The sequence below is a fragment of the Leptopilina heterotoma genome, unplaced genomic scaffold (assembly GCF_015476425.1).
Source record: "Leptopilina heterotoma isolate Lh14 unplaced genomic scaffold, ASM1547642v1 Lhet_52, whole genome shotgun sequence".
Lineage (NCBI taxonomy): Eukaryota > Metazoa > Arthropoda > Insecta > Hymenoptera > Figitidae > Leptopilina > Leptopilina heterotoma.
In genome coordinates, this window is record NW_025111114.1 from 3,361,915 (window position 1) to 3,376,853 (window position 14,939).

Consider the following 14,939-nt stretch of genomic DNA (forward strand, 5'->3'; position numbering starts at 1 on the left):
CATTTCGCGCATGCGTGATTGGTCCGCCCCAAAAGCGCGCGTAAATATTTAAAATATTTTTCTACAATTATTTTTTTTTAAATAAATGCCGCCAAATTTTTTAACCTATAAAATTCCAAGGATTGGATCGATTGGATGCGGAAATTTATTTTTTTCAAGGTCATTTGATTAAATGTCACCTCTGTCAAAAATAAACTTAAATTTTCTTTCAAAAATGAAAAATAATTTTTTCTCTGTGAAAAATCAATGATAAAATAATTGTTTATTTATTTTTATTATTAAACACTGAAGTAAGTGAGTTTATTTCTTTTTGGTCATTATGGAAAAAAATATTTCTGCTACGTATTAATTTTGTCGCGACTGGGAAAATGATATTTTACATACTCTAGTAATTATATTATTTTGTTTTTGTGTCAATTGATTGATATTGTTTAATTAATCGCAGAAAAATGGCCAGTGTCATGGAACAATCATCTCCACTTTCAAGGTTTGTAATTATATGTTTGTACTTTGTAATAATTGGAATTTATAGGTTATTTTGACAACAGATGATTATTTTTCTTTTGTTTTTGACAATAATAATTATAATGTTTTCTTTTTGACAATAATCATTTTTTCTAAAATTAATATAGTTATGTGGGAAGATCTGCGACCCGTCAAGGAAGTGTCATAGACCTGGACATTGACATGTTCCTGAAAATATCAAATTACGAGGATACTGTTCGACAACTCGACATTTATTATGGAATTGGTAAGATATTTTTAAAAAAAACTAAAAACGTACTTTCTTTAGAAAGTAAACATAATTTTCGTTAATTTCCTTTTTTAATAATTTATTGTTATTAATCTAATTGTAATAATTGTTATAAATCAAAACATTTGAAAATAATTGAATTCCTTCGAAGAATTTTATTATTTATGAAAATAATTGAATTCTTTCGAGAAAATAATTCAAATTATATTGAAAAAAATTTAATTCTTGGCAAGATTTTTATTAAAATTCTTTAAAATAATTGAATTGTTTTGAACAATTTATTTCAATTTTCTTGAAAATAGTGGAGTTTTTTTAAAATCATTTTTACTAGAAATTTTGAAAGTAATTGAATTTTATAAAGAATTCAATCATTTTCAATATAATAATCAATTTTCAATAATAAAATTCTTTGCAAAAAGTCAATTTATAAATAATAAAAATCTTCGAAAAAAAATTTAATTATTTTTAAATAAATAGTAAAATTCTTGTCAGGATTTCAGTTATTTTCAATAGAATTTTAATTGATTTTTTCGAAAATTTCAAATATTTTTAAACATCTTGTAAAAATTCTCCTAGAAAATTCAATTATTTAAAAAAATAATTGAATTTTTCACAGGAGTTCAATTATTTAAAAAACTTTTAATAAAATTCAATTCAAGAATTTAATTATTCTCATAAATAATTAAATTTTCGCTAGAATTCAATTATTTTAAACACAATTTTCATAAAATTCTTCTCAAAAATTCACTTTTTTTTAAATTTTGCAAAAATTAAATTATTTGGAGAAATAATAAATTTTTTCGCAGGCATTCAATTATTTAAAAATATTTGTAATAAAATTCTATTCAACAATTCAATTATTTTCGGAAATAATTAAATTTTCCATGTATTGAAAATTATTGAATTCTAGTAAAGTATTTATAAATAAATTTAAATATAATTAAATTCATTTTAAGCATTTTATCAACATTTATTTCAATAATTGAATTTTTTTCAAAAATATGTAATTAAAATTGTATTGAAAATAATTTAATTTTTGGAAAGATTCTTATTAATATTCTTTAAAATAATTGAATTGTTTTGAAGAATTTATTTCAATTTTCTTGAAAATAATGCAGTTTTTTAAACTAATTTTTACTGAAAATTTTGAAAGTAATTTAATTTTATGAAGATTTTCTTTTAACTTTTAAAAATAATCGTGTATATTATTAATTGTAATTTAAATAATTTTATTAGAGTTTTTGTGAATAATTAGATACATTTTTTTTAAAGAATTTCATTAAATTTCGTAAAAGTATTGTAAATTGAAATTTACAAAGAATTTAATTAAAAACTTTTTAGAACAATAACTTGAATTATTTAGAAACATTTTATTACAATTTTTAAAAATAATTGAACGCTTTTAGAGAAATTTTTTTAAAAATTATCTTGAATATAATTGAATTTTTTCCTAGAAATTTTATTAAAAATGTATTGAAAATAATTGAATTTTATTATTTACAAAAATAATTGAATTCTTGACAAGAATTTTACAATTTGTAAAAATAATTGAATTTTTACTAAAACTCTTGAAAATAATTGAATTAAAATAATATTTTTAAAAATAATTGTATTCTTTCGAGAAATTTTATTAAAATTGTATTGAAAATAATTAAATTCCTTTGAACGATTTTATTATTTATGAAAATAATTGAATACCTTTGAACAATTTTATTATTTATGAAAATATTTTAATTTTTGCGAAGAATTTTCTTATTTATGAAAACAATTAAATTCTTGCGAAAGATTTTACAATTCATAAAAATAATTAAATAGTTTCTTAATTTTTGAATATAGTTGAATTTTTTGAGGAAATTTTATTGAAAATTTTGAAAATAATGATTTTTTAAAAAAGAATTTCATCAAAATTGCTAGTTGTGTAATGAAAGAATAGGGAACACGAAAATAGTTTATTATTTAGTTATTGCTAATAAATTTTTTCTTTTTTTAGTAAAAAGGCAAATTTTGCAATATCAGAGCAGTATAACGGGTCTTTTTCCACAAATTTCAAGTGACAAAGTCGTGGGAAGTGTGAGAGAGAGTATTTATTGTGCGGCTGCAATTTGGAGTTTGTATCAAGCTTATAGGTAATGAATTTTTAAAGGAAAGTCATTTTAAAAAAATATCAGTGAATTTATAGATAATGATGATGATGATTTATTTATTTTTTTCTAGACGGATCGATGATGATCGGGGCAAATCTCACGAATTAGGACAATCGACAGTAAAATGTATGCGTGGAATTTTGGAATGTTGGATGAAGCAGGCGAGCAGAATTGAATTATTTAAACGCAATCAATGCGATCGTTTTTCTCTTCATTGTAAATTTCATCTTGACACTGGAAGTGAAATTTTTAAAGACGAAGACTATTATCATCTTCAGGTAAGTAAATCTAAATTGTTTATCAAAAATCAATTTTCTTTCTTTTCGTCTCTTTTTTCTTTTCGATAATTTTCTTATTTTTCTCTTTGTCTATTTTTCAGTTGGTAATTAATTAATTTCTTTTCAGATTGACGTCGTTTCGTTGTATTTGATTTTCCTGGTTCAAATGATCACCTCGGGTTTGCAAATAATTTACACGCAAGATGAAGTGGCCTTTATACAGAATTTGGTTTATTACGTGGAGCGTGCATACAGAACGCCAGATTATGGAATGTGGGAAAGAGGAAGTCGCTACAATGACGGAACGCCGGAAATTCACGCGAGTTCCATTGGAATGGCAAAAAGTGCCCTGGAGGCGATAAACGGTTGCAATCTTTTCGGCGAAAAGGGAGCTTCCTGGTCTGTTATTTATGTCGATATCGATGCCCACAATCGTAATCGCAGTATTTTCGAAACAATGTTGCCGAGGGAATCGAGCTCAAAGGTTAATTCAAAAAATTAAGAATCCTTTATTCTCTTTCTTTTTCTATTTTATTTCTTACTTCTAAAACTACTTATTCTAAAACTACTTATTTTTTATTGAAAAATTGAATTATTAATTAATATAATAATGTTTTATTAAATTATTATTAATTATTCATACTTTCTTGGTAAAAATTGATGAAAATTTGAAATTAACAGAGTGTCGATACGGCATTACTGCCGACAATTTCGTTTCCCGCTTTTGCGACTCATGAGGAAGTATTGTACACCGAGACGAAAGCAAATATTGTCAGGAGATTGAAAGGAGTTTACGGATTCAAAAGGTTCGGAAGAGATGGTTTTAAAACTGTTCTTGAGGATCCAAATCGACGTTATTATCGACCTGGTGAAATAAAAGTAAGAAAAAAAATATTTTCTTTGGACTTTCTTGAAATTTTCATACTATAATCAATTTTACAGGAATTCGATAATGTCGAATGTGAGTGGCCGTTATTTTACATTTTCATGATAATCGACGGCGTTTTCAAATCATTTCCAGAACAAGTGGAGGAGTATCAAAATTTACTGAAAGCCCGATTGCACAAGGATATAAACGGAGGTATTTTTATTTGCCCAATTTTTCAATCTATTTTTTTTTATCTAAAATTATTGATTTCAGGTTTTACACTCATCTACTAAAACCTATTATTTCCTACATTTTTTACGATTTTCTACAATTTGGATACTTTTTTAGATTTTTGACACTAAAAGCTACTTTTTTCTTTTCTTTTTTTTTGTTAAGAATTTGCAAAACTTTAAATTCGCTAAATGTTGAAATAAAAATATTATTCTCAAAAATTTTAATAAAATTCTTAGAAATGATTCAATTATTTTCAAAAAAAATTCCGAAATTCAATAATTTTCAAAATATTTTCATAAATAATAAAATTTTTACATTAATTCAATTATTTAAAATACAATTTTTATTAAATTTTTTCAAAAAAGAAAATCAATTATTTAAAAGAATTTTAATAAAATTCTTCGCTGAAATTCAATTATTTTCGAAAATTTTGATAAAATTCTATATAAGAATTAAATAACCTTCAATAAAATTTTAATGAAAATCGACGAAAAAAATTGTAGAAATTCAATTATTCTCATAAATAATAAAATTTTTACCGTAATTTTATTATTTAAAATACAATTTTCATTACATTTTTTTGAAAAAAAATCAGTTATTAAAAGAATTTTAATTGAATTTTTTACGGAAATTCAATTATTAACAGAATTTTAATAAAATTCTTTACGGGAATTCAATTATTTCCAAAAATTTTAATTCAATTCTTCGCAGAAATTCAATTATATTCAAAAGTTTTAATATAATTCTATATAAGTAGGTATTAAATAAATAAACCTTCAATAAAATTTTAATTCAATTCGTCAAAAAAAATTGTAAGAATTCAATTATTATCATAAATAAAATAAAATTCGCGCTAGAATTCAATTATTTTCATAAAAAATAAATAATTTTCAAAGAAATTCAATGATTTAAAATACAATTTTCATAAAAATTTTCGAACAAAATTGGTTTACCAATTTTTATAAAATTGTTCATGGGAATTCAATTGTTTTTAAAAAATGTAATGCAATTTTTTGCTAAAATTCAATTATTTTCATAAATTTTAATAAAATTCTACATAAGAATTAAATTGCAATTATTCATTAAAAATTTTATTAAAATTCTTCGAAAGAATTCAAGTTTAAGAAATGTTGATAAAATTCTTTGTAAGAATTCAATTTTAAAAAATATTCAATTATTCAATAAATTATTTATGTTTATATTTAATTAAATGAATTCTCGAAGAACTTTCTAATAATAGTTTTATGAAAATTAGAAAAAAATGAGGGAAATAAAATGCAGAATAAAATTTTTGTGATTTTTCTGAATCAACTAAAACGAGTTTTCTAGTCGTCAAATTTTATTCTTCGTTAACTACATTTTTTGGGGTCTTTAAGCTACTTTTTGCTACTTTCTTAAAATTATTTATCGAGTGCGAAGCCTGTGATTTATTTTAACTTAAAATAAGAAATAATATTCATTGACTGATTTCTATTTTTCTTTTTTTCGATTTTCCAAAAATTTGACTGAAGATCCGATAATTCCGATGTATTTTTACGTTCCTGAGGAGAATCTCGAGGCGGAGAAAAATGAACCGGGCAGTACGATGCGAATACCTAGCGAGGAAGTTAAAAGACATCGAAGAAATTCAATGGAATATGATGGACCTCATATTTACTTGTGGAATCAAGCAATGTTTGTTATTGCTCAATTATTGACAGCTAGTCTTCTACATATCAATGAATTAGATCCAATTCGTCGTTATCTTCCTTCTTATAATAGACCGAGACGAGCTGGACGATACTCTGCTTTTCAGGTAAATCAGAAGGAGTTTACTATTTTCTTTTCTTCTCGTTACATTTAAAGAGCGTCGATTTTTATTCTTAATTTTAATTGAAATATTTTAATTATATTTTAAATATTTTTTAACGTCTTCTTTTCTTGTCTTCCACGTAGGCAAAGCCGAGCAGTGTAAGTAAATTATCGAATTCAACATTTGTTTGCAAGAATTACTATTAATCTTCTCATTTTCCTTTTCATGCTTGAAAATGAAAATCTAACTTAATTTTCTCAATGTTTTTTCTATAACAATTGTGTCTTAATATTTTCTCTTAATATTCCCTTTTTTTACTATCGTAATTCTTTTAGTCTTCTGAATAATTATTCTTTATTTAATACTTTGAATATTTTTTCTAATACCTTAAACATTTTTTCTAATCTCTTAAATATTTTTCTAATACCTTAAATATTTTTTCTAATACCTCAAATATTTTTTCTAATATCTAATAGGAATGTTTCTCTAATTTTGTCTTGTAATTTTTTCCTTAAAATTTTTTTTTTCCTTAGTTGGAATGAAAGTGAAAATTTTTTGAAAGCACTGTTTTTTGTTTACAGAAATTGTTGAAAATGATTTTTTCCAAAGTGAATTTACAATTATTGATTTTGCCTGAAAATAATTCGAAATAATAGAAATATTATTTAAGCTTTTTTGCATGATTAATATTGTAATTTCTGTCAAATCACATTGTGAGTTAAATAATCGATTGAGTATTTTTCTCTGCAATAAAAAAAAAATGAAGAATTATATTATTTTATATTATTTAGGGAACACATACGGATCTGGTTGTGCAAATTGTTTTGATAGCCGAAAGCATGAGGCTACAGGCAATGATGGCGACCTATGGAATTCAAACTCAAACGCCCCATGAAGTTGAGCCGGTACAAATTTTATCCTCCTCTCAATTGGTCAAAGTTTACGAGCAACTTGGAATTAATAGTAAATTAAATCTTCAAGGCCGACCTTCGCGACCAATTGGCTCCCTCGGCACTAGCAAGGTAATTGACTATAAATAAATAATCAATTTTGATTAATTACTCTTTTTAATTAATTATTGTCAATTTTAATTTTTTTCATTATATTTCAATTAAATTTTAATTAATTATTCTTTTTCTTTAATTGTGTAGAAAATAAATTTGAGTAATTTCCAAAATTATTAATTAACTAGCAAATGTACGCTCATAATCAAAATTAAAAAAATTCACTTATTCAGTACAAAATTTAAGAATTTAATTAATTTTATTAATAGTAAAATTCTTTGTAGGAATTCAATTATTTTCAAAACAAATTTAATTATTGAAATTATCGAAAAAATTTCATTATTTTCAAATATTTCTATAAAATTCTTCATAACAATTTAATTATTTCTTAAAATTTTAATAAATTCTTCGAAACATTTCAATTATTTTTATAAATAGTAAAATATTTTGCAGGAATTCAATTATTTTCCAAACAATTTTAATTGAATTCCTCGGATAAATTTAAATATTTGTAAATATTAAATATTTCCACAAATTTCAATTATTTCCTAAAATTTTAATAAATTCTTCGAAACAATTCAACTATTTTTGTAAATACTAAAATTCTTTGCATGAATTAAATAATTTTTAATCCAATTTAAATAAAATTACACGAAAGAATTTAATTATTATTTTCAAAAATTTCCATAAAATTCAATTTCAACAAGAATTTAAAATTCTCAAAGTATTTTTAAAAAATTCTAAATAAAAATTAAATTACTTTCAATGCAATTTTGAAATATATTCGTCAAAAAAATTGAAAGAATTCAATTATTTTCAAAAATAATAAAATTTTTATGATGAATTCAATTATTTTGAATATTCATAATTTTAATAAAATTCTTTAAAGAAATTCAATTATTTTCGAAACAACTTTAATTGAATTTCTCGAAAAAATTTCATTATTTTTAAATATTTCTATAAAATTCTCGATAACAATTTAATTATTTTTTAAAATTTTAATAAATTTTTCGAAACATTTCAATTATTTTTATAAATATTAAAATTCTTCGCAATAATTCAATTATTTTTATAAATAGTAAAATCCTTTGCAGAAATTCAATTCTTTTCAAAAACATTTTACGAAAGAATTCAATTTTTTTTCTTAATTCGTTATAAAATATTTCAAAAGAATTAAATTATTTTCTGAAATTTTAATAAATCCTTCGAAACACTTCAATTTTATTTATAAATATTAAATAGTAAAATTATAATTGCAAAAATTAAATTATTTTTAATAACATTTCATGAAAGAATTCAATTTTAAAAAATTTTTAATACCTAATTTTTTTCGAAAAAATTCATTTTTTTTCTTAATTTGTTATAAAATATTTTAAAAGAAATCAATTATTTTCTAAAATTTTAATAAATCCTTCAAAACAATTCAATTTTATTAATAGGTAGTAAAATTCTTTGCAACAATTCAATTATTTTTAATACAATTTTAGTAACATTTCATGAAAGAATTCGATTTAAAAAAAAAATTTTAATAATATTTTTCGAAAAAATTCAATTATATTTATATTTTAAAATTTTTTGCAAAAATTTAATAATTTTAAAAAAAATTCTACGAAAGAATTCAATTTTTTTTTTAATTCGTTATAAATTTTTTTAAAAGAATTAAATTATTTTCTAAAATTTTAATGAAATTTAAATATTTAATTTCAATTATTAACAAACACGATTATTTTAAAAACTTGAAAGAAATTGTTCACAAAATCCAATTATTTTCAAAATTTTTAATTAAAATTATTAAAGAAACTCCATTATTTGGAAAAAAATTCAAAGAAATTCTTGAAAAAGAAAGTAATTAGAATTTTCAAAAATTTTATCAAAAATCTTCGCGAGAATTCAAATATTTTCCTAAAATAATAACGATTATTAATAAAGAAGATTATTTATTTATTAAATTATTAATTTAAAGATATACAGAGTCTGCGGAATGACAGTTCTTTGCTATCCGTTAATTTTCGAAGTTTCGGATTTTTACTTGTATCGGGATATGGCTCTATTAATTGACGATATCAAAACAGAATTGCAATTTGTTGGGAAATATTGGCGACTTTCTGGAAGACCAACAGTTTGTCTGCTGATCAGAGAGGAGCATATGAGGTAATTTTCAAAGAAATTATTAAAAAAAAAAAGTAAAATAAGTAATTATAAATTGAAAATTTATTTAATACGAAATTATCTAACATAAAATTCAATGAATATTTCAGAAATATTAAAAAATAATTTTCTTTAAAAAAAAATTTTACGGCAACTGTTCTTGAATATTTTTCTTTTCATTTTCAGAGATCCGCAATTTAAGGAAATGTTGGATTTATTTGCCATGTTGAAAAAAGGCTACTGTGATGGAATAAAAGTTCGTATTGGAAGATTGCAAAATCTCATTTCCTCCTCGTGTATCGGTATGAATCAAATTAATGTTTATTTTTGTTTTCATTGATTTATTTAATCAATTTATTTTAATACAATAAACAAACTAAACGTTATATTTAATAAGTAAATTTAAAAGTTACTAATAAAATTTTAATATATTGAAAAGTAATTATTTAATGAGCTAATAAAATTTTCAGAGCATTTGGATTTTTTGAGTAATTTAGATATTGACATTGATTTGAATCCGTTTAAACAATTGGAGCACGATTATATTGGTTATCAAAGTCTTACAGACGTTCCAAGAGCTTTATCCTACGCAGAAGAAATTAAAGATTATAAAGTAAAAATTTAATTTAATTTTCAAAACTTTCCTTTATTTATTAATTTTTTTTTTGAAAAAAGATTTGATTAATTTAATTATTTTATATTTTAGCACTTTATGACTCAACCCCTGTACAGTGTTTTGGATGAAATTCGTAACTCTGAAAGTCTCTACGCAAAATGTCAACTTTATGAAATTTTATTGAAGCGAGAAGGCATAAATTATGAATTTAACGGAAAAACAGGTATTTTAGTAAATTTAGTAATAAATAATAATTTTAGTAATAAATTCTTAGAAATTAATTTACAAATTTTTATTTATTTTGCACTAATTCTATTTCACAGTTGGCGATCATTTAAGATCTTTGTATCAACAAGCTGGTGGATTAAGGTACTGGATGGTGGTTCGATATTGTAGCAGTTTATTAAATCATACAGTCGATAGTATCAGTCCTTTTATAACAGGAGTATTAGTCAAAGGAAAACAGGTATTTTATTGCGATTAGCAAACTTTTGAATTTTTATAATTAAAACAATTTTCACTTTTAATAAGTAATAATAACATTTATTTAATAAATATATAATAAAATTTAATAAATTATTATTCATTAAATGAATTTTGTTTATTAAACAATTTTCGCAATTCTTATAGATTTTAAAGAATTGTTTGTTTTGGAAAATAATTTTTTATTGTAGTTAACAGTTGGTGTCATTGGACATGAGGAAACTGTTTTTGATAAACCGATGACTCCAGCGGAAATTCAATCAGTTGTTTATTCAACAATTCAACCTCACAATGTCGTACAAGCTGTTCTTCAACAAGAAATTCTCCTCTATTGTGGACGATTAATTGGAACTAATCCTGAAATGTTTAAAGGAATTCTGAAAATTCGAATCGGGTAAACTCAATTTGTATACTTTCCTAAAATTTCACTCTCTCATTTAGTATTTAATTTAATCTTACCAAATATTCATTAAATATTTATTTAGTACATTATTCAATATGTAAAGAAATCTTATCTATATTATCGTAATTTGAAACCTGAAAATGGCAGGGAATTTTATAAACCTTGAAAAAAATTTGGAAAAGTCAGGGAATTTTGATCGAAATCCTGGAAAATTGTTATTTTCTAAAGTTATTGTGTTTATTCCTGAAATCTAATTTCACTGAAAAATTTCAAAATTAATTCAATTTTAAAAGAATTGCGTTTACAATTTTCATAAGTAGATGAACTTTAAAAGATTTTGATTCAAAATTTTGTGAAATTTTAATTTTAAATGAATTCAATTAGAAATATTAAAAAACATAGATTTACAAAAAATTTTAAGAACTAAAATTCTTCTGAATTTAGTTAAATTTTTTAATATATATTTAACTAGTTTTATTAAAAATAATGGATTTATAGAAGAATTTCAGTTAAAAACACTAAAACAAATTGAATTTTGAAGCAATTACTTACAAATGATTGCAGAAATTCAATTATTTTCAAAAGTAGTAAAATTCTTCTCAGAAATTCAATTATTTTCAAAAATTTTCATCAAAATCCTTGGCAAAATTTTAATTATTTTCAAATAATTTTCCTCAATTCAATGATTTTTAATATCTACTACTTTAATAAAAATTCCTAAAAAAATTCAATTAGTTAAAGAAAATTTAATAAAATTCTACGCAAACATTTAATTATTTTCGTAAATAATAAAAATTTCACAGGAATTCAATTATTTACAAATTATTTTCATATATTATTCAATTATTTTCATAAATAATAACATTTTTTTATAGGGGTTCAATTATTTTCATAAATACCTAATAAAACTTAATGCTGAATTTTAATTATTTTTAATACAATTTTAATGGAATTCCTCGAAAAAAGTTATTATTTTTAAAAATTTTATTAAAATTTTTATCAGAGAAATTTAAATATTTTAATAACCTTTGCTACAATTTATTTATTAAAATTTAAGTATTATTTTCAATAAATTTTTAATAAAAATTCTTTAAAGATTAAAATTATTTTCAAAAATTTTAATGCAATTCTTTGCGTAACAATTCAATGTTTTTCAAAATAATTAATTAATAAAATTCTTCGCAGAAATCCAATTATGTTTAAAAATTTACAAAAATTCTTGTAAAAATTTCAATTATCTTTATAAATAATAAAAATTTTCTCTGAATTGAATTGAATTGTTTCGAAAAATTTTATCAGAATTGTTGAAATTAATTGAATTGTTACTAAAACTCTTGAAAATAATTGAATTCAAATAATATTTTTAAAAATAATTGTATTCTTTCGAGAAATTTTATTAAAATTGTATTGAAAATAATTGAATTTCTCCGAAACTTTTTATTATTTATGAAAATGTTGTAATTTTTGCAAAGAATTTTCTTATTTATAAAAATAATGAATTCTTGGGGGGGGGGGGGGATTTTACACTTCATAATAATAATTGAATTGTTTCGAAGAATTTTATCTAAATTTTTGAAAATAGTTGAATTTTTTGAAGAAATTTTATTAAAAATTTTGAAAATAATGATTATTAAAATTTAAAAATTATTTTCAATAAATTTTTAATTAAATTTTTTTAAGGAATAAAATTATTTTCAAAAATTTTAATGCAATTCTTTGCGTAACAATTCAATTTGTTTTCAAAATAATTTTAATAAAATTCTTGGCAGAATTTTAATTATTTTTAATACAATTTTCATCAAATTTCTCGAAAAATGCAATTATTCTTAAAAATTTTATTAAAATTTGTTTATAAAATTCTTTATGAAAATTTAATTTTAAGAAACATTCAATGGTTTAATAGAATATTTATTTTTATAGTTAAATAATTGAATTCTCGTAGAATTTTCTAATAAATATTGATTTAAAAATGAATTTCAAATTAAAATCTTTGAAAATTTGAACTTTTCATACTTTCAATGAAGAATTCTATAGAATTAATTTTTCTCAATAAGTTTAATGGAATTTTTTTTAATTATTTGAAGTTTTTAATTTCTAATGTATATTTAATTGAAGAATGTCAGAATAATCGAAATTTCGTAAAATTAAATTGTGAACAAAAGAATTTGAAAATTCATTTACTATTTGAATTTAAAATATTTTTCAGATGGGTTTTAGAAGCGATGAATCTTTATCTTAAAATGACAAAAAAGAATCCAAAACCAATTGAAAATTACAGTCCCTATGAAATTCGACAATTTCTCATAAAAGTTCTCACTGTGAAAGATTGGGCCACAGCGGAAAAGTAAGTTTTTGAAAAAAATTTCCAAATTGTTTATTATTATTTCTTTTTTAAAATCATCTTTTTTTTCCTTTTTAGTTTATCAGTATTGGAGAGAAGAAAAATAGAAGGAAGTTTGTGCCGAGTTCCAGTACATTTTTACAATCAAGTTTGGGAAGTTTTACTGCGTTGCCCTGGAGGAATTTGTGTTAATGGTCGTGAATTACCTCAGCAACCAACTTTATCGAATATGACAAGATCAGAATTAACTTTTGCACTTTTAGTCGAATCTATTCTTCATCATATTCAATTAGCGGAATTCCGGCAAATTGTCGTCGAGGTATAATTTTAAAAATTGAGATATTTAATTTATTAGAAATAATTTTTTTTTTTGAAAATTCATAATTATTCTTTTCAGTATTTCACTTTCGTATTTTAATTTGGAATAATTTTCTTTTTAAAAATTGTTAATGAAGAATATTTATTTTAATTTTTAATTTTTAATTTTTAATTTTAATTTTAATTTTTCAACTTTAATCATGTTTTAAATTATTAATTAATAATTTACAAAATTTTTCTTCAGTTATTGAATATAGTCTCAACAATTCTACTGAGAAATCCGGAATTAACTTTCAAGAGACAATTGGATTTGAATAAACTTGTTGATGATGGTTTCGACATTTTTTGCAAGGTAAAAATTTTTTAATTCTGTATTTTATCATTAAATTTCATATTTTATTTTCTTCCTTTCAATATGAATTATTGTAAAATAATTCATTTATAAATGGTACCAAAAAAAAATTAAGTTAAATTTAATTAAATTTTGTTGTAATCTTTTTTAGGATCACAATTTGGTAAAATCAACCGATATGTCCGCTTTCTTTTCCGCTCATTATTCTTTGACAACTGGATGTCTTGCCAGGGCGGTTGTCAATAACGTCCTCACCAGAGGCTGTGTAACAACGGATATTGATTTAGATGTTGAGAACAATGAAATGTGTAAAGTCACATAATATTTTTATAGTCATTTTTTAATTCATCTTCTGAGTGCCAATTTAAAAGAAAAATATTTGCCATATTTAATTCAGTGTGAATATTTTTTTTAAACAATTAAATACTTTTAATTGTTAAAATAATAATTAATTATTAAATAATAAAAAATTTGATTTAATATGAATTTTAATGAGAAAAAAGAATCTAGCAAACAGATTTTATATTCGATAAACATATTTTTTAATATGTTAGCAAAAATAAAAATTTAATTTGTATATTTATCATGTAATTTGAAAATGAAATTAATATTACTTTTTTGAAAGTTGAGATTTAAATTTAGAATTTTTCGAAATTTCGAAATTCGAAATTTTTAATATTAAATTAAAAGAGATTAGTGAGCCTTAAAATGATATACATTATTGTTACTTGTTATTACTGTTTACTTTGTAAATAAAAACTATTTCTCTAAATTTTATTTCTTGTTCTTAATATTTAATATATAATAAAATAAAAATAAAATCTAATAGATTTTATTTGATAGAATAAGAAATTAATAATATGATTATTTATACGAATATGAAGAAAAATAATAAAAATATGAAGTTAGCGATCACTCCTCATAGGAAAAAATTTAATTGTTTCCTTGTGATCCTTGTGATTTTTTAACTTTCAAATAGCGCGCGCAAAAATTAGTGACAGCGGCTCCAGCGGCTAAATTCACTTTTCGATTCTCGAATTACTTCAGACAGGAAACTTTCCCATTTCACTTAAATTTATCAATTAATTAGCGATAAATAAATAGTGAAACAATAAGAACAATTAACAATTGATTTTATTTTATTAAATTGTTTATAGAATTGCCAATAATAGTAAACTTTAAAACATTACAAGAAATGGAAACT

The 14,939-nt window shown here is 21.6% G+C and overlaps 1 protein-coding gene across 3 annotated transcripts; it reads left to right on the top strand.

Annotated features, from left to right (window-relative positions):
• The first annotated feature begins 168 nt into the window (after window positions 1–168).
• Window positions 169–14,512, top strand: LOC122507980 (probable phosphorylase b kinase regulatory subunit beta). Of its 3 annotated transcripts, XM_043621017.1 has the most exons (21): window positions 178–290; window positions 446–487; window positions 633–751; window positions 2,745–2,880; window positions 2,969–3,176; window positions 3,304–3,660; window positions 3,858–4,055; window positions 4,119–4,257; window positions 5,790–6,073; window positions 6,214–6,228; window positions 6,862–7,092; window positions 9,038–9,225; window positions 9,409–9,524; window positions 9,693–9,835; window positions 9,929–10,061; window positions 10,162–10,304; window positions 10,513–10,715; window positions 12,931–13,068; window positions 13,144–13,384; window positions 13,628–13,735; window positions 13,887–14,512. In XM_043621017.1, exons 2-21 carry the CDS (start codon window positions 450–452, stop codon window positions 14,055–14,057), a joined length of 3,309 nt encoding a protein of 1,102 aa, XP_043476952.1. In that variant the 5' UTR covers window positions 178–290; window positions 446–449; the 3' UTR covers window positions 14,058–14,512. The 3 variants fall into 3 exon arrangements, with proteins under 3 accessions (XP_043476953.1, XP_043476951.1, XP_043476952.1); XM_043621016.1 differs by having other exon boundaries at window positions 170–487; XM_043621018.1 differs by lacking the exon at window positions 6,214–6,228 and having other exon boundaries at window positions 169–487.
• The last annotated feature ends 427 nt before the right edge of the window (window positions 14,513–14,939 follow it).